This window comes from Pinus tabuliformis, chromosome X (assembly GCF_031772625.1).
Source record: "Pinus tabuliformis cultivar Carrire ecotype Pingquan chromosome X, CPIR1, whole genome shotgun sequence".
NCBI lineage: Eukaryota > Viridiplantae > Streptophyta > Pinopsida > Pinales > Pinaceae > Pinus > Pinus tabuliformis.
In genome coordinates, this window is record NC_142308.1 from 840,655,060 (window position 1) to 840,680,704 (window position 25,645).

Here is a 25,645-nt window from a genome sequence, read left to right on the forward strand (position 1 = left end):
TATTTCCTCCATATGTGCATATTGGAGCACCAATACAAGTGTTGGACAATTTTTCGTAGATGCTTTCGCAGTAGTAGAGATCTTACCTTTCTATGTTCTTGTCTCTCAAACCACTACCTCCATCACAAGTGAAGAAATTCACAGCAACCTGCCACTCAATACTCATTATGGTGGAACCAACTTCTTGTATAATTTGTGATTTTATTCAATTATGTTTCATTATAACTCTTTGAATGTATTGGAGGCCATTAAATGATTTTTTATGCAATGTGATGGTATATTGAAGTGCGCTTATTTCGAATTATTTCAACCGAAGCACACATTCGTTTCTTGTATCACTCTCAATTTCGTTGCTACTATTACTTTCACAAATCTAATTTCAACCATCATAAATTTCATTCTCAAGAGTTACTTCACTTTTTTCTTATCAACGAGTCAAAAGTAAAACTTCTTGTGTATTAATCAAAGTGAATTTTTACTTAGGAATATTAAGTGGATAATAGCATACAACATCTGGGGACACCCCCGGACACTGGAAAACACCAATCCAAACGGAGAGTTTTTCAACTGTGACAAAATTCACTGTCTAAAAGTGTCATGCAAGTTCATCAATACATATTTGCATGATAACAAGATAACAAGTAGTAAATTCAATTTCAGGAAGTGAAAAGGATGGTCGTCATAATAATTCTAGTTCAAATTTCAAAATGTCTCAATCCCTGCTATTGATGTTTCCGAGTGATCAAAATTAAAAAAAGGAGGACGATATTTTAGCAATATCCATCCCTGTACCAATAAGCCTTGAAAACATGGCACATAGCATGAAGAAGTTGGTAATAAATCGTATTGAGAATCCCCATTACAATGAGACATGAAAGCACAACATGTGGCATATGATATGAGGAAGAAATTGCCCTTTCCAACTTTTCCTTGTTTTAAGCCATTGGATCAACTAGTTTGAGAAATGAAATATTTCCTCCATATTTGCATATTGGAGCACCAATACAAGTGTTGGATAATTTTTCTTAGATGCTTTGGCAATAGCAAAGATCTCACCCTTCTATGTTATTGTCTCTCAAACCACTACCACTACCACAAGTGAAGAAATTCACAACAACCTATCACTCAATACTCATTATGGTGCAACCAACTTTTTGTATAATTTGTGATTTTATTCAATTATGTTTCATTATAACTCTTTGAATGTATTGGAGATTATTGAATGATTTTTTATGCAATGTGATGGTATATTGAAGTGCACTTGTTTTGAATTATTTCACTTGAGACACACATTTGTTTCTTGCATAACTTTCAATTTTGTTGCTACTATTACTTTCACAAATCTAATTTCAACCATTATAAATTTCATTCTCAAGAGTTCACTTTTGGTTGCTTATCTAATCAAATTGAAGTTTTACATAAGAATATTAAGTGGATAATAGCATACGACATCTAGGGACACCCCTGGACACTGGAAAACAACAATCCAAACGAATAGTTTTTCAACCGTGCCAAGATTCACAATCTAAAAGTGTCATGCAAGTTCATCAATACATATTTGCGCGATAACAAGTAGCAAATTCAATTTCAAGAAGTGAAAAGGGTGGTAGTCATAATAATTCTAGTTCAAATTTCAAAATGCCTTAATCCCTGCTATTGATGCTTCCGAGTGATCAAAATTAAGAAAAAAAAGGATATTTTAGCAATATCCATACTTGTGCCAATAAGCCTTCAAAGCATGGCACATAGCATGAAGAAGTTGACAATAAATTGTATTGAGGATCCCTATCACAGTGAGACATGAAAGCACAACATTTGGCATATGATATGAGGACGAAATTGGCCTTCCCAACTTTTCTTTGTTTTAAGCCATTGGATCAACTAGTTTGAGAAAGAAAATATTTCCTCCATATATGCATATTGGAGCACCAATACAAGTGTTGGACAATTTTTCTTAGATGCTTTGATAGTAGCAGAGATCTCACCTTTCTATGTTATTGTCTCCCAAACCACTACCTCCACCACAAGTGAAGAAATTCACAACAACCTATCACTAAATACTCATTATGGTGCAACCAACTTGTTGTATAATTTGTGATTTTAGTCAATTATGTTGCATTATAACTCTTTGAATGTATGGAAGGGCATTGAATGATTTTTTATGCAATGTGATGGTATATTGAAGTGCACTTGTTTTGAATTATTTCACTCGAGGGACACATTCGTTTCTTGCATCACCTTTTAATTTTGTTGCTACTATTACTTTCAGAAATCTAACTTCACCCATTATAAATTTCCTTCGTTTCTTGCATCACCTTTTAATTTTGTTGCTACTATTACTTTTAGAAATCTAAATTCAACCATTATAAATTTCCTTCTCAAAATTACTTCACTTTTGGCTGCTTATCGACAAGTCAAAAGTAAAACTTTGTTGTATGCTAATCACATTGAAGTTTTACATAGGAATATTAGGTGGATAATAGCATACTTCATCTAGGGACACCCGCAAGGACACCTCATACACTAGAAAACACCAATCCAAATCCTGACAAGATTGACTGTCTAAAAGTGTCATGCAAGTTCATCAATACATAAACTTTGATGTATGCTAATCACATTGAAGTTTTACATAGGAATATTAGGTGGATAATAGCATACTTCATCTAGGGACACCCGCAAGGACACCTCATACACTAGAAAACACCAATCCAAATCCTGACAAGATTGACTGTCTAAAAGTGTCATGCAAGTTCATCAATACATATTTGCGCGATAATAAATAGCAAATTAAATTTCAAGCCGTGAAAAGGATGGTAGATAGTCATAATAATTCTAGTTCAATTTTCAAGTTCTCTCCATCCATGCTACTGATGTTTCTGAGTGATCAGAATTTCCGGAGAAAAAAAGGAGGATATTTTAGCAATATCCATACCTGTGCCAGTAAGCATGGCATGTGGCATGAAGGAGTTGGCAATAAATCGGATTGAGAATCCCTGTCACAGTGGGACATGAAAGCACAATATGGACATGAACGCACAACATGTGGCATATGATACGAGGAAGAGAATTGTATTCGATTCCTGAACCATAAATCGTATCCTCGGGAAGAACGTCAATATCAGTGGGACTCCTGCCACTTGCATTGACAATTTCCTTCGTCCTTCCACTAGAACTTCCACAAGGTGGGTCTTGGGAATTAAAAGAATAACCCTTTATAGCGGTTTGTTGTATTTGGTCCCACGCAGACTTATCCAATTATAAATCGTCCAGTGTCGTCACAGTGAAGGGCAGAAAACTGGCTCTTGTTTTATGTAAAACCAAATGGAAGAGAGAATTGCGGGAAGTTGCCTACATCCAAATTGCCAAAAGTTTCACTGATGTGTGGTGGAAGTGGTGCTTACCTATCGCATAGATCGCGACTGAGTTGTCAAGCGCTTGCATTGATGATTATCATTATTACTATACTGATGCCCTTGTGTCTTAAGTTATTCTTCTTCACCCAGTAACAATTTTGAAGGCTCCGATAAAGGTGAACTGAGACATCTAACCATGTCTATGCTTTTGTAGTTGGAATATGTGGCATGCATTCCAATAATTTTAATACACAAAATGCCTCCTGGAAGGCAGAAAACTATCCATTTCTAATTGATGGATGAACAAGGCTATGAAAAATCGTCGTGAAGCTCGGGCTCGGCAGTTACAAAGCAACCGAAAATTGCAACAGAAATAGTGTCATGGGCAGTATTCTTATCATCTTGGTTTGCTTTTTATCAGGCTATATTTTGGTTTTTTTTCCAAATTTATTTCTGGAAGCAGAAATGGATGCAGAAGCATGATGTTGACATACATACGCACATTATAGTGCCTCATATCCAGAGTCTGCACCAAGTCGATTCCGTCCAACTCGAATTACGACAACTATCGTTGTCCCTCCAGCAACTCCAGCTTGTCCAGAAAGACTTGCAGTCAATTGGAAATGAAACGACTGTAGGCATTGTTGGTGAAGGTGCTCTCACATCTAAAGCTGAGATGGTTTCTGGACACAGCATAGTGGTTACGAGCTAAAGCAACACTTCTTAATCCAGGCAAAGCAAATAATTATCTTTTTCCGAAGATTTGGACGGAGTGCTAGATGCATTCCGTATCGATCGGGCGGCTTTGATTGTTAAAATTGAGGGTGAATATGCTGCACCCTTCAGCATTTTTTTGTTGACGGGGAATCATTCTCTCAAGCCCTCTACAGAAGAATGTATAAGTTATGCTGTGTTTTTTTATATTAGATTTTGGAAGGCAGGGCACATGAGATGGTATGTTGCGCTTTCATAGGCTATATTTTGCAGAGCGGAGTGCGTGAAGAGACCGTAACTCCATACGTTTGGGCTATGCATGAAGTGAAGGCAGTGCAGAACTAGGAACTAAGATGGTGATGCCATCACATGTAGATCGGTGGAATGGTCACCATGTCAAGACCAAGCAGGAAGCTTCCAGAAATAGCCATGAATCAGTGTAATAAATTATTTTCTACGTTTAAAATTCCAAAAAATAGATGAAAATAATTATTCTCTGTACTATATATGAAACACTATCAGGAAATTTGTGTTAAAAATCAAATTATTGTTAAGTCAGGTTTCACAATTTCTAGCATTTGTGCATTTAGCAACGTCTAAATTGAAACTTATTTAATACAAAATGAAGTATTGAAAGTTAAACTCCCCTGATATGAGACCCAGTGAGACGAACAAGCATGTGATTGGTGCAAATAAAATATTTGATAGATTTTCAAGTTGAAACATAGGGAATAGTTTAATAAAAATCTCCTTTGACATGCAAATTAATGGTAAACACATTAATTGATTCAAAATACTACAGATTACAAATGCTAGAGGAAGAGATGAGATCTCTGAGTTTTGGATTTAAAAAAGTGGCTACACAAAATTGAAAGACAACCAAAACATCCGTGTCATCTTAATTTGAAAATTTTATGTACAGTTAAAATACAATCAACACCTGCAAAACTCAAACCACAGGGCCATTAAAACAGTGTCCTCTATTTGGTTTGTTAGTCCAATAGTTGTAGACTTTCTAAAGCAGATGCATCCGTGCCACGTATGGCTGATGCAACCAAATGATCAAAGGATTCCCAGATCCAACTAAGCATCCAGAGTTCCCATCCTCAACCTGAAAAGGAGACTCGAAAAGATTAAGTAAATGTTCAATTGATTGTTTTACTAGAGAAGATCCTATTACTCTACTCCGTCTACCCCATCCTGTTATGATATCAATACGATCTGGCCCCAGACCAGATATTAGCAGATGCTCTCTAAACCATGCCAGTGTTCTAGACAATGCAATTAGGGCAGTTCCTATTGACATAACATGAAGGTTGATTAACCAGTACATAGGTGCCTTCTGGGTCACAGCATAGGGATAAAGATTTTTCTGCAATGCAACTTCCCACACAAATCCAGCCTCTTCTTTGAGATCTGATTTGTGAAGAAAATTGATCACTGAATCGACAAGACCCCTCTTACTCTCCCGATCTTCACTGTGAATCATATCAAAGAAACTGGCTGCATGATCTCTAACATTCTGCCCACCAGGTTCAGCAGCAGGCAAACCCAATAGAAAAGAATGTGCAGGGTGTCTTGTGCTAGCCATGAGACTAGAGCATAAATCCCTATCCTGCTGACAATAACTCTCAGTGTAATAGCTTAGTAGCAATGTATATGTCTGCAAAGATGGATACAGGTTCATCTGTAACATAGTCTGGAGTACCTTCTGTGCATCACTAAACATGTGAACTCTCAGAAATGCACTAAGAAGAGAATTGCATGTAGGCACATTTGGCCTTATACCTGAATTTAGCATCTTGCTATACCATTCACTCGCTTTGTGGACATTACCAGCTTTACCCCACATGTCCACCAGAAGACCATAAACTGTTTCATCGGGAATCCAGTCACCCTGCTGCATTTCTGAAAATAATGCTTCTGCTTCCTCAATCTGACCACAATGACCAAGCACCTCCATTACAATGCTGTAGGTTACCTTGTCTGGGGAAAACCCAGCATTTTGCATGTCTCTATATAGCTTTAAGGCAGTTGCATACTTTCTTGCCTTTGCATGCAAATCAATGATGATATTATAGGTAACCAAGTTTGGGATGCAACCATGATCAATCATCTCACAGAAAATCTTGTATGCAGAAGATAGATTACCTGCTTTGCCAAGGCAATTTATAATGACACCATAGGTGAAAGTGTCTGGCAACAGCCCGGTCTTTTGCATTTTGTCATACATATCCATGGCCACATCCAGAAATCCAGCTTTGGCATGTATGTCAATGAGAGTACAATAGGTAACTTGATCAGGTTTGCACCCTGCTTCCTGCATTTCAAAAAACATATTAACAGCATCCCTTATGTAATTAGCACGACCATAGCAATGAATCAGACGATTGTATGTTACTACATTGGGTTCACATCCATCTCTCCTCATCTCAACAAGCAACTTCTTAACAGCCCCAAACTGCCTTGCACGCCCCAGAATACCAATCATAGTGGTGTAAGAATGTCCATCGTGCTTGAACCCACTTTGCCTTTTCATCCAATAGAAAAAGTTAAGTGCCAAACCAGGATCCTGCTGCAATTTAAGGATTTGATTCACTTGATAAACATCCAACTTTAGATTCAGATTATTAGCAAGAGCCATTTCAGTTGCAGGTCCCCAGTTCATCTGTCTCAGTATATTTGCTACCTGCTCTATTGAACCTCCACCTAAAGGCCGCCAAGCCCGCTGAATTGCACCTGCATGTATCTGCTTGTTTCTAGCCTCGCCTTTATTAATGCCCCTACCAATGTTCTCAGAATGTCCCATATCACATCCATCCGTCCAAAACTTCCTGGGATTATTGCCAGTTGATGTAGAACTTGCAAATTTCCTAATAGGTTTTGAACCTGCAGGCTGACAAACATGGAGATAAGTACCAGACACCAGAGATGGAGCTCAAGAAGTTAAATCACCAAAATATTGTTGCTTACTTCCAACGAAACAAGCAAAAGGAATTTGCAATTCAAGAGATTTGCCAAATACCTTTTGCTGCACATGGGCCCTGGACATATGACTCCCAGCATTCACATTTCTTACAGGATTAGAACCAATTGATTCCTGGCAGTGCTTCTGGGAATTAGTTGGAGCCTTTAGTTTTGGGTTTACAACATATGTTGCACTTTTTACAGATTTTGAATGCGAAGGGCCTCCATCATATCCCTCAGAAGCAGGCCTCTGGTTTAGTGATGAACCAGTGCTTCTATCCAATACGTTCACTTCATGCACATCTCCTCTTTTTATGGAAGACGTTTGATAGGTCCTTGAGAAAATACTGGCTGACTTTGGTTTTCCTCGAGGAGCTCTATTGCTTGAATAGGTTTTATCTGGATTCACCATAAAAAGCACATTATTGTTTTGGAAATATGCCAGCCCTGAAAGAAAATCCATGGTTGCAAGGCCTGCCCAAACAAAATTGTCAATAAATGATACTGGTTGGCATGCCCCAACAGGACCCACAATATGCATCTGTGCATTTTTAGTAGTGGCTTGTGCCTGTGTTGGACCTTCTAGCAAATTTTTTGAATCCACAGTATCCTTAAAGCAAAGTTTAGTAGGTTGAGGGTTAGTTGGAACGCCTCCAGGTGAAATAATGCTTCCAGTTGACTCTTCAAGGCCTTTCTTAAGAAAGCTCTTTGTTGCAGTAATGGATGGCAATATGAAACACTTCTGAGCTGGATCACTAGATGAGATGTTGAAATCAGCTTTCGAGTTGCCTGTGTCATCCTCAAAAAAAGAAGATGAAACCTCATACACAGATTTGTTTTGTAGAGCAGCTACTAGCAAGGCCCTGCCACCCTGGCATAAACAAATAAACTGTTTTGGCCTCAACATTGTCTGCAAACATGGAAAAAGGAAATTTATTAGAACTAAATTCAAGATACATCATACTACTAATAACCCCTGTAATATTTTACAAAGTTCTAATAAAACTTTCAGCATCTGTTATTTTAAGAATAATTTTAACTTTCAAGACAACTTGACAGTCGGTCTTTTTTGGCAAATCATGATCACTATGGCTATTTTAAATCTACAATTTATAATCTAAAGTAGTGTGGACTGAAATCTCTCAAGTCAAAGGAAGTTATACATCAAATAAATCTCAATTTATGGATTCACGTCACTTTTCACCTTTCTAACCCCTACAATCTATCCTCAAATCTGTACTTTCTTTTGTCCCATCATAAATCTTAGAAGGTCAAACTTTATTGCTCGAATCATTCTCCTCCTCGCCTCCCAATTTCTAATTAAAGTTTTGTATCTTTACCAAACTCTCTCTTTTTAGATGTTATCTAGAATAGTTGTTGGTACAGAAACCTAGATCTGGATCTAGAACTGTGCCAAAATGTGCAACTATTGTAGACATTCCACCCTTCTTTTTGTTCAATTTTAGAATGATGAGTCTCTTGTCTAGATCTAGACAAATTGATATCATGGAGGAGGAGGTTTTCCAAGTTAGATTGGTTATTGGGGGTAACCTTGCAGGGAATTAGTATAACAATATGGCTGGTTTAGATATCTGTTTCCAAGGAAATATTTATTTAGAAACATTTGAATGATACTCCTATGGTGAGCACTGAATGCATGTTGGCAAAGTGACCTAAAGATTTAGCTCAGTGTTCATCATGCTAGTATTATTTATTTCGACAAAGAATTTTGACTAATGGTATAACACCCAAGCATGGTACCATTCTTCTCACAAGGTGTGCAACGTGGATGTATTGAAGGTAGTGTAAATTTTCCCTTTAAAACGATAATGCTTCAACAAGAATAGTACTTATTAGTTCTAAAATAAATCTCTACAAAATTCATCTTGGTGATTTGGTATTGATGGTTCATGGATACACTATGGGATGAATTAATAATTAAAGGTTCATTATGTATCGACGGTTCATGAATACATGCTTATCATTAAAAGGTTCGTCATTTAGAATTGACAGTTCATGGATACAAGTTTATTATTAAAATTTCATATATCATCAACAGTTTGTGAGTGCTATAATCAGATTTGGCACATAGTCACAGGTTTTCAATATTCTTGGAGTTCTTGCAAGTGGTCTTCAGGAAAGCTATATTCAGAGAGAGCAGGATCAGCAGGTTATATGCATATCAGTGCATATCTTGACAGATTTTACAGATTTCTCCAGTTCAGTAGTTTCCCCACGCTCGAGTTTCAAATGCAGTGCTTGGTGCAGGCATCACAAGTGATGACTTGAAATGGGTAAAATCAGATATTCAAGATTCACTTTCTTCAAAAAAAAAATTTTTAGAAAAATTACCTTTCTTGAAATCTAATCACATATTTGGACACACTTTATGAAAATATGCATATGATTCAATTTTGGTGGTATTTAGAGAGTTAAAATTCTGGTCAAAGTTAGGTCAAAATAGCAGTTTCTGCACTTTGAAAAATAATTATACTTTTGGATACCTTTATCAAGGTTGATATGTAGTGTTTTGATTTATGTGATGATCCGAGACTACAAAAAATTAAGTCAAATTAGAGTTTTGAGATTTCAGGATTTGGTCATATTTTTGAGTACCCTATATGGTGAACAGAGTGGGGATCAAAAGTCAAGTCAATTAAAAAATTCAATAAAATCAGGTTTTATGCACCTTCTACAGGCAGCGATTGCCCCAAGATTGCTCATGATTTTTCATGATGATACTTTAACCTAGTAATGTTTTCCTTGCTTGATAACCAGCCTAGATCCATCTTAACTCAAAATCTATCAAGCACCGAGAGGGATCAAATCTCTCGAGGTGAAAACCTCTTTTTTGAGTGCAAAATTAGAGGAAATATTTGCACCTTGAGCGATTTGATCCCTCTCGGGTTTGATTGATCCAGAGTTAAGCTGGATCTATGCTGGTTTGCAATATCTATACATTGTGACTTTTATATGTTACATATTATTATTATATTTTTATTTCTCTCATGATCATAAAATTAAAGAAAAAGTCCTCCAATACTAAGTCCATCCAATCTTTCTTTTCAATTTATCATTTTTTAATTATAAATTACAATATGTAAATATTTTATTTTAATAAAATATATTATAAATCTACACAATATTTATTTTCTATAAATTAAAATAAAGTAGTAAAGAGTTTAAATTTAACATTTTAACGACTATTAATATCTATAAAACCCTTTGAAAACACTAATAACCTAAGTCACATGCCACGAGGACACGGGACATGAAGGACACGTAAACGAGTATTCGACGTGAGACATAGTGACCTCGGAAACAGGACACGGGGGACAGATTTTATATCTATATATAGATATATATATATATATATATATGTTACACCGGAACCGCTCCCGAGAGGTGGGAAACCCGTTCCAATGGTTCCCGTGTTCCCGGGAGCTTTGGAACTGTATGGGAACGTTACCTTTTCAGTGGGAGTTGCAGTGGGAGCTAGGGAAAGTTCCAAGAGCTTTAAAGACTTCTTTTTTTAGTTTCGGCGTTCCCTGGGGTTGGGGAATACAAACCCTGTAGAGAAATGTGCTGAACTGCCCACTAAACATGAACCTGTGTTGAAACCTTCGCAGGAAGAAAGGCCAAAGACATCCTTAACACCGATATCCTTAATTGAGAAACTGGAGCAAACTCTTGATGGGTTAAGGTAGCGTGTGGCACCTCGACGTAAGGGCGATATCTGGGATGTCATGCTGATGAGTATTTCTTTTGTTGTTTATGTATATATATATATCACATAAGATTGTGTGTGCATATTGTATGTGGCAGTCAATGCTTAAACATTAGAGTTGTTTTGCTTTTTCTCTTAAGAATAACCAAAGAAACATATGTAAAACTATTCATTTGTATTTTTAAGTCAGATTGTTTCAAAGACTAGTCATGTGTCAGAGAACTGATAATGAACTTGACAATTTATATATATAAAAGGGAGAGACTCAGGGAGAGAGACACCCAAAGAATATTTTTATATATAAGAGAGATTGTATATTTATTATTTATATATTTAAATTGATTTTAATATTTGAATATTTTGATTCAATATTAATTTTGATTATTATATAAATTATATAATTAAAATAATATTTTTTATTTTTATATTTTTAATTTTTTTATTATATAATATTACCGCTCCCGATTATCCGTTTTCTGTAAATTTTAGAGAAACCTCTGGCCGTTCTCGACACCCATACCCAAATTCCCAACGTTCCCAAATTCCAGAAACTCATGCAACCTATGAAACCGGATTCGTCCAAAACCCTGGACGAATCCCGAATCGGACACGATTCTGTCCTGACACGTGTCATTATGGAAGGACTCGTCGTGTCCTCTTGTGGCACGTCGTGTCCAGGGGCGTGTTCAAAAAATCGAAAACGTGTCACGATTTTCAGATCGAGTCCTGGTTTCCGATTCGTTTTCGGGTCTGCTGCTAGGTTTAAAGGGGTTGTCTCTCCCATTTGACGGCAATTGCAAAGGAGTCGGGGTCGTAAAACAGTACCGGATCTATTTTTCTAAGTTACCGGATCCAATCCTTTGGGGTCTAGGATCCACAGATCTGATCCGGATTCACCTAAATGCGTCCCATAACCAACACGTGGTGTATCTATGTTGCGTGGAAATGAATCTTGAAATCTGGAACCAGATCCTGAAATATGGAAACGGATCCTGTGTAACTTTTCCATGAGCGTATAATTGGAGTCATCTCAACGCGTAATGTTTCCCCGCGTTCCACATTTTATGGACAAAGCTCATTTGAAATCTTTAACTTTTAATGTAATCTTTAATAATTTTATTAATACGAAAGCACATACCATTTTTAATTTAATTTTTAATATAGTTTATATAAAATATCTCTTTGTAAACATAATGATAAAGAAAGATAGTTGACGGAATAGGTGATGTTTTCATTCTTGTGCTTAAAAAACCTACCCATTCACTTTGAATCAATCACAGTTTGGCTAGAATAATAATATGGCTACGCAAATTAAAAATATATACATGTACGTGAATTATTAAAAAAAAAAGGTGGATGCATCTCCATCCAAACCAACAAAGGATAAAGGGAAGTTATAAGCCATGTTCGTACAATTTTGTACACAAAGAGGTTAAAATTATCTCCCACGTGTATTTAGTACAGTTTGGGTTCATAGCTACATTTATTTGAATTTTGTATGTACTATGCATGCTAATAGCTATAGATGAAGAATCAAGATCTATGTTTGAACTTTGAAATCAATAAATTATTAAATTTGTATCATTAATTAAAATTTGTATAAGAAATATGCTAATATCTAATTTTTAATGTATATATATATATATATATATATATATATATATAATATTTTTATATATATATATATATATATATATTTTTAATAAAATAATATATAACGTGTCCTAATATGTCCTGTTCCGGGGGTCAGCGTGTCCCGAATCCGACACCACGAATCTCGAATCCTACGTGACCCGAATCCCCGTGTCAGGTGACTTAGCATGCAACATATACATATATATATATATATATATAAAAAAAAAAATATTGAAATATAGTGTCTGATCCATATTTTTTAGAAATTAGAACATCTACAGATATGAATCATGATGATATCTATTTAGTAATTTACTCATTCAGTATTTACAATTTTACAATTTTAGAACTAGTTAGTTTATTAATTTACTACATCAATGATGTTCTCAGTTCAATGTTCATTGTTCATGTTATTAACAATTGTTCAAGCACATAGGAAACTAGAAATTTAGAAGTAGAACTTTGATATTAAAACCATAAATTGCAGATTTTTCATTGAGTCTTCAAAATCAAAATGTATTACATTGATACCGAGGGAATGCCACTGGAAAATACAATATATAGAGCAGATATAAAATGGGTAGGAATAGCATATCTCGTCAATGGCACTGGCCATGACTCACTAGTCACGACTCTATCAATAATCCAGGTCCTCCTCCATGTCATAATCACCATCACTACAACTGTCATTTAACTCTGCTCCATCCTCCTCCTCTATGCCCAATCCAAGATCTCTTGCTGCATTTGTTGGTGTGGAGGATGACCCCTCAAGAGACTCATCATCAAAAGTGACTGGCTCTAGCATTGGGTCATTAGGGTCCATGTTGGCTAACGCCTCACGAACAAACACGAAATTGATAGAAAAAATGAAAAAAAATCAAGACGCGATGTTTTTTACTTTGGGATTTTAGTGGGACACGTCCTAAAATCAGGACACGTTGGGGCATGTGTCCGACATGGCACAAACACGTGCCTTGATTTTAAGACATTGAAAAATTTGTCAAACACGTTTTATGGGTCGTGTCGTGTCGTGTCCGACACCCAAAATACGGGACACAAGACCCCTAAGGACGTGTCCTGTGACTTAGCTAATAACCTATACAAAACAATATTATAAAATATTATTTACATTAATAATTAAAAATAATAAAAAAATCTCATTGTTGAATTTTATAGTTAAATTTATTAATTAATAAGTTTTTTGCATGTTATAAAAATGTTTAACCTTAAATTTTCTTCACATATTGGTAACATTCTTCATATATTGGTAACACTACAGAATTAATCATTATCACTTTGAATGCAAACATAGTAACCATTGATTCAAAACTTGATTATGAGCCTAGATGTGTGGTCCAAAAAAATTAAATAGCCATTACTTATGATGCATTGTTGAAGTCGGTCTATTTTATTTTTGGGTAAAGTGAAACAACACACACCAACTAAACCCAAAAAACCATTCCACCAATATGCCCTAAACCCCAAATCCTATTCCAAATATCCCTGTTGCCACCTAAATCCAAACCTAGGTTAACGTGGTGAAAATCTTTAACTCCACTTGGTGTGGCCTTGGGGGCAAGTCTCGAGTTAAGTAGTTGTCACTGAAATCTCAAATCCTCCATCTAGGCTAACTCCAAGCGAAGCCAAAGGGGTTGGACCCTATGAGACAAAATAAACTAAGGCTTGATTAAACTAAGAAAAGGAAATCAAGTTCTAAGAGTTCAAAAAATTAGACAAGATACAATCCACCATCAACAAAATGAACCATAGCATATACTTCAAAGCATTCACAAGTAAATAACCATAAGCATCATGAATCATAAACCATAGATTTAACATTGCTAAACAAATGAATGAAGTACTTAATAAGCCAAAGATATGACCAATAAAACTAGTGCCAAGAGAGTGCTCAAAAGGTAGATGCTTGAAATAAAGTACTCCAAAATGTAAAATGTTGGAAAGTTAAGTACTTGGAAAATAAAGTGCTTGAATTGAAATGTACTTGAAATTGGAAATGACAATTGCCTCAAAGTATAAAAGCTTGCAATGTAAGAAGGCAATGATACAATAATCAAGTACAAAAATTTTGCAAGATAGAATGTGATGGAGTGTACTTGGTTGATTTTAGATCAAATCAGATTTTCACTTGAGATTAAGTTAATTCAGTGTGTGCATGCACAACATGCAAATGTGATTGCAAAAATTAAAACTAATCTATGATTAGCTTTCTCTTCAGGCCTTATCCTCGTTGGGTTGAGGAGAGTTGCAAGGGGATCCTATAAGGGGAAGCCTAGGCTTCAATGAGTACCCTCGAGAGGCCACAAGTCAGGCCACTTGCAAGGAGGTCCAACTCTAAGTGAACAAGCCCAAAGTCTTACTTCTCAAGTCAAGCATTTACCAATTTCCCCCAATCTTAGAATAAGAAGACATAGAAGAAAAAGGGTCCCTAATTAATCTACTTCAACCAGCAAGTTGTTGGAACTTGTTGGACGTTTATTACTCTTTGCAAAAATGAAATCTAACTAATGCAATAAGATATAATCTAAAGCAAGAAAGGAAAATCGCTCTAGATTGCTTCAAAAAAATGGAAACTAAACTAGATATCAACTAGAATGTTGAAATGAAAGAGAAACTAAGCTAGATTGCATGAAATGAACGAAATTTGCAACCTACTCTAATGTTATGACGCGATTATCTACTCTAAGTTAATTTTAAATCCAACCACAAAAGCAACCACGAGAAAAATGGGGAAGATGAATGCTTAGGGGGATCTCCCTTAACTCCCAAGAAAGGTTACAATGGTTGATGAGATCCCTTATGAATAAAGGGTTCAAATCAAAAGAAGAAGTACTCCCTCGTGAATAAAGGGAGTGAGAGTAATTGGAGGAGTTACAAATGGATCCCTTGAAAAATCAAAGGGTAGAAAAAGCTCTTGAAGAGGTTACAAAGGTAAATTTCGCTTGTTTTCACAATAGGTTCATAGTTGCTCTTCTTCGGGTGCTTGAAATGTTCAATCTTGGATGAAAGTTACTAGCATCTCCCCTTGTTATGGTGAAGACCTGCTAAAAAACAGCAAACAAATACCTCCAAGTGTGATAGAAACGAGTTTTAGAATAGGTGAAAAAAGATAGCATGTTAGCAAATAAAACTTAATAAAATCCCTAAAATTAATCTACCAAATTCCTACTCTAATTTGCTAAGGACTTTGTCATGTCCCTTCCCAAATACATTTGTAACATGTTTATCTCTACACAATTTTGCACATTTTTGCCAAGGAAAAGGACCCAACAATTTTGACTTAGGGACTTAGGAGAAATTTCAGCCAGATTAGTTTGCTAGTGGAAGGTAGGGGCCACCCATGTGGGAATTCGAACTAGGCCATTTGAATGGCTTGGAGGGAATTCAGATAGCTGATTGGAGGGGCCCACATGAGGCAAAGGAAGGCCCACGAAGTCATAAGGAGAAGGAGACTCTCACTTGGTCGTTCATTCACTCTTGTACATCGAATTTACTTAACTGTCTGCTTGAGCTGCTTAGCTGAGTCAACTGGCTGTTCAGCCACGAATCTCTCAAGTGGGAGATTCAACCTTACCTTCGGGGGACTTCGAGTGCCACCCTAGGAAGGCAGTTCCACAGCATTTTCAGGAGTTCCGAGGAGTATCTACAACACAGTCACTCAACTATCTTCAGGGAGTGCATATTTCTGGGCCAGCAGTGAGAACACGCAAAGGGAGATAGAGCCACCTTGGGTCAGCCATTAGTTGGAGGAGCCAAGGAATCTGAAGGACATTATTGGGCCAGCATTCAGGAGGAGTTTTGGGGTTACAGAAGGCAGCAAACCAGCAGTTCGAATTCCAGGCTTGGAGGACAACGCAGAGGGCCAGTTCAGCTAATTCGTGGGTCTTGAGGGAAAGAGCTACAACCCGGAAACTCATCCGGGAAGGAAGGAGATTTGTAGGAGGGATCATCTCAGAGTTTTGGGGCACTTTCAAGGAGGTCTTACACCTCATTCCAGTAGACCAAGTTTTGCAATTGCAGTTGAGGTTGGGCTCCTTGTGGGTCGAATTTCAGAAGTCTGAACCAACTCAAACCCTTCCTGGGTTTTTCTGGGTTTAGGCCAAGGAGAAAGGAACTGAAATCTCATAATTTATAAGCACGAGAAGTAGTGATTCCAACCCTTCGAAGTCAGCAGACGATGAAGTTTCTCGACAGTGTAGTTCTGTTTTGGTGCAACAGTTGAGGCAGCGTTCAATTCAACATTTACTCACCTGGGTTTTGTCATGCTTGTCCATTAAGATAAGCCCAGGAGCACCATTCTATTTTGAAATTGTATCTTCCCTTGAAGAATTAATAAAATGGCTCAGTAGTTCTCTATTTCCATCATTTTAACTTTTCATGGGTGCTTGATGTATATTTCGTTTTTCTGATTGCTGGATTGTTTGCATGCTTTGTATATCACTTAAATTCTTGTTTAGGAACATTACAGTGGTATCAGAGCCTAGGTCTTGGCTCAGCTGTGGGGATTTTCTCCTATGAGAGAAGGGGACCAACAAAACATCACATACAGGAGGCAGAGGTACCAGAGTAGAGAAAGAGAGTTGGAAATAACTCCAAACATGGAGGACAGGCAGAAAGCAGTGGTAGTAGAGGAAGATATAGTAGAGCCCAAGAGCAGGGAGGAGATGGCTTTTGACAGCCTCTTGAAGGCTTTAAATGATTTAGCGAAGGGCCAAAAAGAGATGCTGGAGGAGATAAAAATGCAGAACAGAGAGAGAACCACCCGTAGAGGATTCTTATTTGGGGAAACTTCTGGAGCCTCCCAGCAATTCGATCACCCTTCACCGGTAGCACAACCCCCATCAGCTAGTGGGCCAACTCGAGCCACACTGCCCTCTTTCGTACCTGTGGCACAGATCGAACCAACAGGGGGTGAAGACCCCACACAGATGGGAGAACACTTTAGAGAGTGGCAATCTATGGGTGTAGACTTCAGGGAAGCATTCTCTTTTAGAGATTTCTACAAGCTCAAGCAGAATGAGAAGAGCAAGGGTTATCAAGGACAGGGCACACAGAGCTATGAGCTACAGAGGACCATAGGGAGGATGTACTTCCCTACATTCGATGGCACTACCAAGTGCACTGCTAGGGCTTGGGTTGAGAAGATGGACACCTATTTCCAACTCAACCGAATGACAGAGTTGGAAGCCATCAAGATGGCCACGCTGCACATGGAGGGGGAAGCCCATGACTGGTGGTTTCATGGTTTGGCCACCCTAGGGCATGCCAATGTGGCTTCATATGAGGATTTCACCAGGAGGGTGGTGGAACGCTTTGACCAGAGAGATCCGGAGACCCGTTTTAGGGAGTTGACCCAACTGTGCTAGACAGGCAACCCATGGTAGTGGCCATTGCAGGGAGAGAGCTGAGGCAAGCTCTCATCGCCATACTTACATAAGAGACAGCAAGGGAAGGTATAACCACTTTCGATATTCGAATGGTCATTTCGATTATAGTCATGTTGTTAATGATGAACGTAAAACATGGCATCGAAAAACATGTACCTTTTGTGGATGAGTTGACCCAACTGCGCTAGACAGGCAACCCAGAGCAGTATATTTCAGATTTTTTGCGAGTTTCAATGATGGTCCGGACCTATCGGAATCTCGGAGGGTATATACTTTCATAGAGGGCTTACTTGAGCCCCTGCGTTGACTAGTGAATTCACGCAGACCCTCCACGCTGCAAGAGGCAGTTATGTGCACCATAGATCTACAAGAGGCCATCCCCAAGACCAGAGCGCCTTTCCTTGCACAAACCCCTTTTCCACATAAGGGGCATGACACTAGACCCCCACCTCAGAGAACCACCCAGGGACAGGGGCAACTGGATGGCGAGACACGGAAAGACCTTAAGAGGAGGAAGTTGTGCTTCATTTGTCGACAGCCCTCAGCACCAGGCCATTGGTGCACTGCTGGCAAAGCACATTATATCGAGGTATTTTCAGACAATGACCAGGAGGATGAGTTGGAGCAAGAGTGTGGTGTGGGAGACGTGAGAGTCTGACAGATAGGGGACCACCACCACCACCTCCATAGGGAAGGGCATCCTTTGCCCCATCTGGGGGAATCCTTGCTTCTTTATGCGGGGTCCCCAAATTCTTGACATTGAGGATCAGAGGCACTATATAGGGACAATGGGTGTCGGTCTTAGTTGACAGTGGGGCAACCCACAACTTCATAGATGCCCAGTTGGTTCAGAGGAGGGGCCTCACCACGACTGAGCTTGAGGGCTTTTCAGTCCTAATACCAGGTGATCGTACCATGCAGTGCACTCGATATGTGCCTGCTTTGATAGTGGTTATGGGGAACTACTCTATGACGGACCACTTCTTTGTGGTCGATGTGCTAGACACCAATGTGGTGATGGGTGTCAGTGGTTGTACTCCCTAAGGCTGGTCACTACAAATTGGAAGAAACTGGAGATGGAGTTCACCAGGCTGGATGGAAAGTCAGTGGTCCTTAGAGGCATGCATTCATATCCACCCCAAACAGTCTCAGCGCATAGGATGGAGGTAGATCTGCGACATGGGGACATAGCATGGGCAGTGGAGTTGAGGGTTTCAGAGGTTGGGGGACAGGTCCAACCACCACCTCCAGACATACAGGCCTTGTTGGACAGGTACACAGTGGTGTTTGGGGATATTCCACCAGGGCAGCTGCCAGACAGGGGATTCGAGCACACCATTGAGTTGGAGTCGGGTGTGTAGGCGATGATCACTACCCCTTATACGCATCCTAAGGCCTATAAGGAAGAGATTGAGAGGGCCATCAAAGATTTGTTGGCATTGGGCCATATCAGGCCAAGTTCCAATCCCTTTGCTTCTTCAGTGGTGTTGGTGAAGAAGGATGGAACCTTGTGCATGTGCATTGACTACCGGGCCCTCAACCGGAAGACACTGAAGAACCAGTACCCCATCCCCCGCATAGATGAGTTGATGGATGAGCTTAGAGGAGCCAAGTACTTCTCTAAGATAGATCTGCGTTCGGGGTACCACCAGATCAAGGTGAGGGATCAGGACATCCCCAAGACAACTTTTCGGTGCCATTATGGGCATTTGGAGTTCCTAGTCATGCCATTTGGGCTAACCAATGCTCTGGCTACCTTCCAGTCGTGTATGAACCATGTCTTCCGAAGGCAGTTGAGGAGATTTGTGCTGGTTTTCTTTGACGATATCTTGATTTACAACAGGACTTGGGACGAGCATCTCCAGCACTTGGAGGAGGTTTTGCGTATTTTGGAGGATCAACAGTTTTATGCCAAATTGTCCAAGTGCCAGTTTGGCCTGACAGAGATGCTCTACTTAGGGCATATCATTGGTGCAGATGGGGTGAAGGTCCATGAGGAGAAGATACGAGCTATCCGTGATTGGCTAGTACCCAGAGATGTGATAGCGTTGAGGGGCTTCTTGGGTATCTGCACTTATTACCAAAAGTTTGTCAAGGGGTTTTCACAGTTGGCAACACCCCTAACAGATTTGACCAAGAGAGGGGCTTTCACATGGACTGATGGGGCACAAGCAACTTTTGATCGCCTCAAGGAGGTGATGAGCAGTTGTCCAGTTTTAGCACTTCCGGATTTTTCCCAGCCCTTCACCGTGGAGTGTGATGCATCTGGGGAGGGAGTTGGAGCAGTACTATCATAGGATGGGCACCCCATTGCTTTTGAGAGTCGGAAGCTCGTCACATGAGCGACCATATTCTATATATGACAAAGAGATGTTGGCCATCATGCATGCATTGGCCAAGTTCTAATAGTATTTGGTGGGTACAGGTTTTGGGTGAAGACTGATCACAATAGTCTTCGTCACTTCATGGGGCAGCAAGGCCTCAACGACAGGCAGTAGAGATGCTTCAGCAAGGTGCAGGCCTATGACTTCGACATAGAGTATGTGTGGGGAAAGCATAATGTGGTGGTCGATGCTCTATCACAGAGACCCGCAGGTTTGTCACTCATGAGCATCTGCCATGATTGGAAGGCCCGACTATTGGTGGAGTACTCAAAGGACAGGAGGACATGTGAGATTCTGGAAGGTACCCACACAGATGAGCGCTGCCGGGTGATGGACAACGTTACCACAAGGGGCGCATATTTATGGTGTCCAACTCGCAGTTGAGGGAGAGAGTGCTCCAGGCAACACATGACTTGCCATTATCAGGGCATCAGGGGTTCCGGGAAACATACATGGCAGTCAGGGAGAGATTCACATGGAAGGGCCTCAAGGGGGACGTGCTGAAGCACGTACTAGAGTGTGAGGCATGTCAGAGGAACAAGGGAGAGTTGATTCACCTTGCCAGATTGTTATAGCGACTTCCCATCCCCGAGGGTAAATGGGAAAGTACATCCATGGATTTCATCATGGGGCTCCCCACAGTGCAGGGCAAGGACTGCATTTATGTAGTGGTCGACCAGTTGACCAAGTATGCCCACTTTTTCGCCATCCCCACCAGATATTCGGCTGCACAAGTTGCAGAGTTGTTCTTTAGGGAGATCTTCCGGTTACACGGGCTTCCTAAGAACATTGTGAGTGACAGGGATAGCAGGTTCATGGGAGGCTTCTGGCAGGAGCTTTTTAGGTTGGTCGGTACCGAGCTCACTCCTAGCACGAGCTACCACCCCCAGACAGATGGCCAGACAGAGCGAGTTAATCAGTGGTTGGAGGGGTATCTGAGGAACTACGTGACTAGACAACAGAGGGCTTGGATCCAGTGGCTGCATTTGGGCGAGTATTGCTACAACACCACCCACCACATGTCCATCGGTATGACTCCTTTTCGTGCCTTGTATGGTTATGATGCATTATCTTTTGCTGATGTTGTTTTTGGAGACAGTCGGGCCCCAAAGGCCAAAGATTGGATCCAAGAGAGCCAAGACATCCTCAAGGCTCTCAAGGATAACTTAGTGACAACACAGAACCAACAAAAGGTGTACGCAGATCGGCACCAAACCGAGAGACATTTCGAGGAGGGGGATTTGGTGTACCTTCGGTTACAACCGTACAGGCAGTCCACGTTGAAGCAGAAGGGGGTCGAGAAGCTACAACCCCGCTTCTATGGGCCATACCGGGTGATCAGGCGAGTTGGGGAGGTGGCCTACGAGCTGGAGCTGCCTCCGGGGAGCAAGATTCACAATATATTCCATGTCTCGTGCCTTAAAAAGGTGTTGGGGCAACAAGTGACAACAACAGTAGAGTTACCCCATTGGATGATGAGGGCCACTTGGTTTTGGAGCCTGAGACCATCTTGGAGAGGAGGGAGAGGAAGCTAAGGAGCAGGACCATCAGGGAGTTCTTGGTACGCTGGAAGAACTTGCCAGATGAGGATGCCACCTGGGAGGGTGAGCACATTTTGGAGCACCCAACTCTGAAGTTGCTTGAGGGCAAGCAACATTTGGGAGGGGAGGATTGTCATGTCCCTTCCCAAATACATTTGTAACAGGTTTATCTCTACACATTTTTGCCAAGGAAAAGGACCCAACAGTTTCGACTTAGGGACTTAGGAGAAATTTCAACCATATTAGTTTGCTAGTGGAAGGTGGGGGCCACCCACGTGGGAATTCGAACTAGGCCATTTGAATGGCTTGGAGGGAATTCGAATAGCTGATTGGAGGGGCCCACATGAGGCAAAGGAAGGCCCACGAAGTCATAAGGAGAAGGAGGCTCTCACTTGGTCATTCATTCACTCTTGTACATCGAATTTACTTGACTATTTTCTCGCGCTGCTTAGCCGAGTCAACTGGCTGTTCAACCACGAATCTCTCAAGCGGGAGATTCAGCCTTACCTTTGGGGACTTCGATTGCCACCCTAAGAAGGCAGTTCCACAACATTTTCAGGAGTTCCGAGGAGTATCTACAGCATAGTCACTCAACAATCTTCAAGAAGTGCATATTTCTGGGCTAGCAGTGAGAACATGCAGAGGGAGATAGAGCCACCTTGGGTCAGCCATTAACTGAAGAAGCCAAGGAATCTGAAGGACATCATTGGGCCAGCATTCAGGAGGAGTTTTGGGATTAGAGAAGGCAACAATCCAGCAGTTCGAATTCTAGGCTTGGAGGACAGCGCAGAGGGCCAATTCAGCAAATTGGGCCTTGAGGGAAAAAGCTACAACCTGAAAACTCATCCATGAAGGAAGGAGATTTGTAGGAGGGATCATCTCAAAGTTTTGAGGCACTTTTCAGGAGGTTTTACAGCCTCATTCCAGTAGGCTAATTTTGCAGTGTCAGTTGAGGTTGGGCTCCTTGGGGGTCGAATTTAACAAGTCTCAACCAGCTCAAACCCTTCCTGGGTTTTTCTGGGTTTAGGCCAAGGAGAAAGGAGCTGAAATATCATAATTTTCTGAGCACGGGAAGCAGTGATTCCAACCCTTCGAAGTCAGCAGACAATGCAGTTTCTAGGTAGCGCAGTTCAGTTTTGTCGCAGCAATTGAGGCAGCCTTCAGGTTGCTCACCTGGGTTTTGTCATGCTTGTCCATTGAGACAAGCCCAGGTGCACCATTCTATTTTGCTATTGTATCTGCCCTTGAAGATTTAATGAAATAGCTCAGTAGTTCTCTATTTCCAGCGTTTGCATGGGTGCTTGATGTATATTTCGTTTTTTTGATTGCTGGATTGTTTGCATGCTTTGTATATCACTTAAATCCCTGCTTAGGAACATTACAGACTTGGCCTTTCTTAGCACGAAGGACTGCAGCTAGGACAACAGTGCAAATACAGCCTTAGACGTTTGATGTGACAATGTAAGGCACAACAAAGAACCAAGACATATGTGATAATCAAATGAGAAAGGAAGGAGAAAGTTTGGGGAATATTTAAAGCCCACTTGAGATCTTTTTGACAGCCCTTTGGAGATCACTTGGTGTGGTGAGAATAGTGCTTCGCAAATGGCTGGAAGGTGGTTGATTCAACCGAGAATATGGCCAACTCCAAGCTTAGAGAGTAGCTTATATCACAATAAAAGAAAATTTGCACAACAACATTAGTAGCATAGATGACTACTTACATAATGACAATATTAAACATGTTATTCAACCAAGAATATGCATGTCCTAATCAAACCTAGAATATAAGCAAGCCAAGAAGGCAATAAACACTTATGACCTTCTCCTTTGACAACAATGCCCCTAGCTAAGACCTAAGCTACGAAATTGAAAGAAAATTCAACATAAAAACACATACAAGTTGCCTCCAATAAGCTCAATGCACACCACACAAATCTTGCACCATTAGACCTCCAAAGTCTTTGTTTATTGAATGATATGAACGAGTACAAAATAATATTGACAGTGGTTCCCCAAGCTCAAGCTTCCAACACTCCCTTGCAATGAGAGGTGGGGGTTACATTTATACAAATTTGGGACAAATCCCAATGAGAAGATGAATTACAAGTGTCCAAGAGTGATGATCCCAAGGAGCTGCACAAATTTCCATGTGGCTGAGTGACTGCTGTGTGTGGCAGTTAGGAGGAGCAGTGTATATCTAATGAAGGAGCTCCACAAATTTTCATGTGGCTGAGTGACTGCTGTATGTGGCAGGAGGAGCAGTGCATATCTAATGAAGGTGGCAGCGTAGATATCAAGCAGCCAAGTGTAGAAGAGGTGAATTGAAGGGGAGACAAATCCCCACTTAACTCGTGGTTAACTTAGCCCATTACCAAGTCTAATCCCTGCTGTCAATCCGTGCTAGATCTAGCTGTCAAAAACTACTGTGTGGACTGCTAGAGGAGGCTGCATATGGCCTTTGTTGGAGCTGCTAGAATGGCAGCATATTAGATAACTGCCAAGTGTGAAGCAAGGGGAAGATAAATCCCTCCTAACTGCCACCTTAAACAACCAACTGACAGCAAACTCGGGCCGTCATATCTCCAGTGATCTCAGTCCCTGCACATGGGCAACTCAACCCTTTTAACAGGCAGTCAAGGGGCAGCAAACTCGGCCCCCCTTAGGTGGCCTCCAAGTCAGCTCTTAATTTCAATTTCCAAGTCACTTCACTTGACTAGTGGTGACTTTCTTTGACTGGGAACATGTTTTTAATGTGTCCCAATTTATTAATTTTTCAATTTTCTGTGTCTTTTTCCTCACTTTTAAGTTTTGAGTAAAAGTGAATTTTGGTGAGGAAAAATCAATTATTTGCACCCCAAAGTGGGTACTAGGATAATATTGGTACTCTGAGTATGAATTTTGTTTTGAGTACTCATATGTCATGCAACATTTCCTAGTGCCACTTTTTAACTTATTACATACAAATTAATTAGAAATTCATATTCTGCGGGGAATTTTTAATTATTAAAAAAATCTAAAAAGTACCTAACACAATTCCATAAGACTCTGGGAAATGCCTAGCATGGTAATATACAGTGACCCTAAACTTAGAAACACACTCAAGGCTCAACTATTAAGACACTCCAACTTTGGAGGTTATGAGTTTAAAAACTCGATTTAGTTATTTATCGTTGAAAATTAAAAATAATTAATAAAGTAAAAAAAAACTCTAGAGTAACTTCCTTAGTAACCAGGTGTTGATAAATCTAGGGCATTAGCATTAGGTGATTTCTCTTCTATTAGTGACTGCTTGTGAAAGTTTTTTACTTCTTTAAATTAGGATCTTCTTCTTCTTAGTTTATTAGTGTTCTTCTTCATCAAACAATGACCAATGCATGAACATAAATAGACAAGAGACACAAAATGTAGGCTATGAGCCAGGGCCAAAACCTCTCTCTTTGAGAGGAAAACCTGCACAAATTCTTCTTATAGATATTCCAATTGACGGATACTAAGACCAAGACCCTTGACCTATTAGCCACTCCAAGACCAAGACACTAGTTCTCTATTCTTCTTCTTGACTCCTCTTCGACCTTCTTCAAACTGAAATCATCTCTTCAACGAATTGAATATATATTAGGCATGTCACCAAAACATGTCAATGTAAAGTCACCAAGATATGACCATTGCAGCAACATTGAAACACAGTAATATACCATTGAGGAATAGCTCCTTCAGAGCACCTGAATTGTGGCCTCTCTATACTAACGAACTATGGTTTCTTGACCAACCTATGATCTACTACTGTGGCACCCAGATTCTCCTTCTCAAGTCCGAATTGTTGTTCCTTTACTTGTCATTACCACTGTGATCCGAATTACATAGGTGAACAGAACTTCTTGAATACTCACCAAACTATAGCCTTCACTCAAACCAT

The 25,645-nt window shown here is 39.9% G+C and overlaps 1 protein-coding gene across 1 annotated transcript in view; it reads right to left on the bottom strand.

Annotated features, from left to right (window-relative positions):
• Positions 1-4,935: 4,935 nt before the first annotated feature.
• The window catches only part of LOC149142370 (pentatricopeptide repeat-containing protein At1g18900-like), a 105,449-nt gene continuing 84,739 nt past the window's right edge, over positions 4,936-25,645 (bottom strand). The window contains exons 2-3 of the mRNA XM_089447105.1: positions 7,093-7,944; positions 4,936-6,963 (exon numbers count right to left, since the gene is read on the bottom strand). Of these exons, the coding sequence (XP_089303231.1) occupies positions 5,083-6,963; positions 7,093-7,941 (2,730 nt within the window). The 5' untranslated portion in view covers positions 7,942-7,944 and the 3' untranslated portion in view covers positions 4,936-5,082. The remainder of the gene's footprint in view (positions 6,964-7,092; positions 7,945-25,645) is intronic.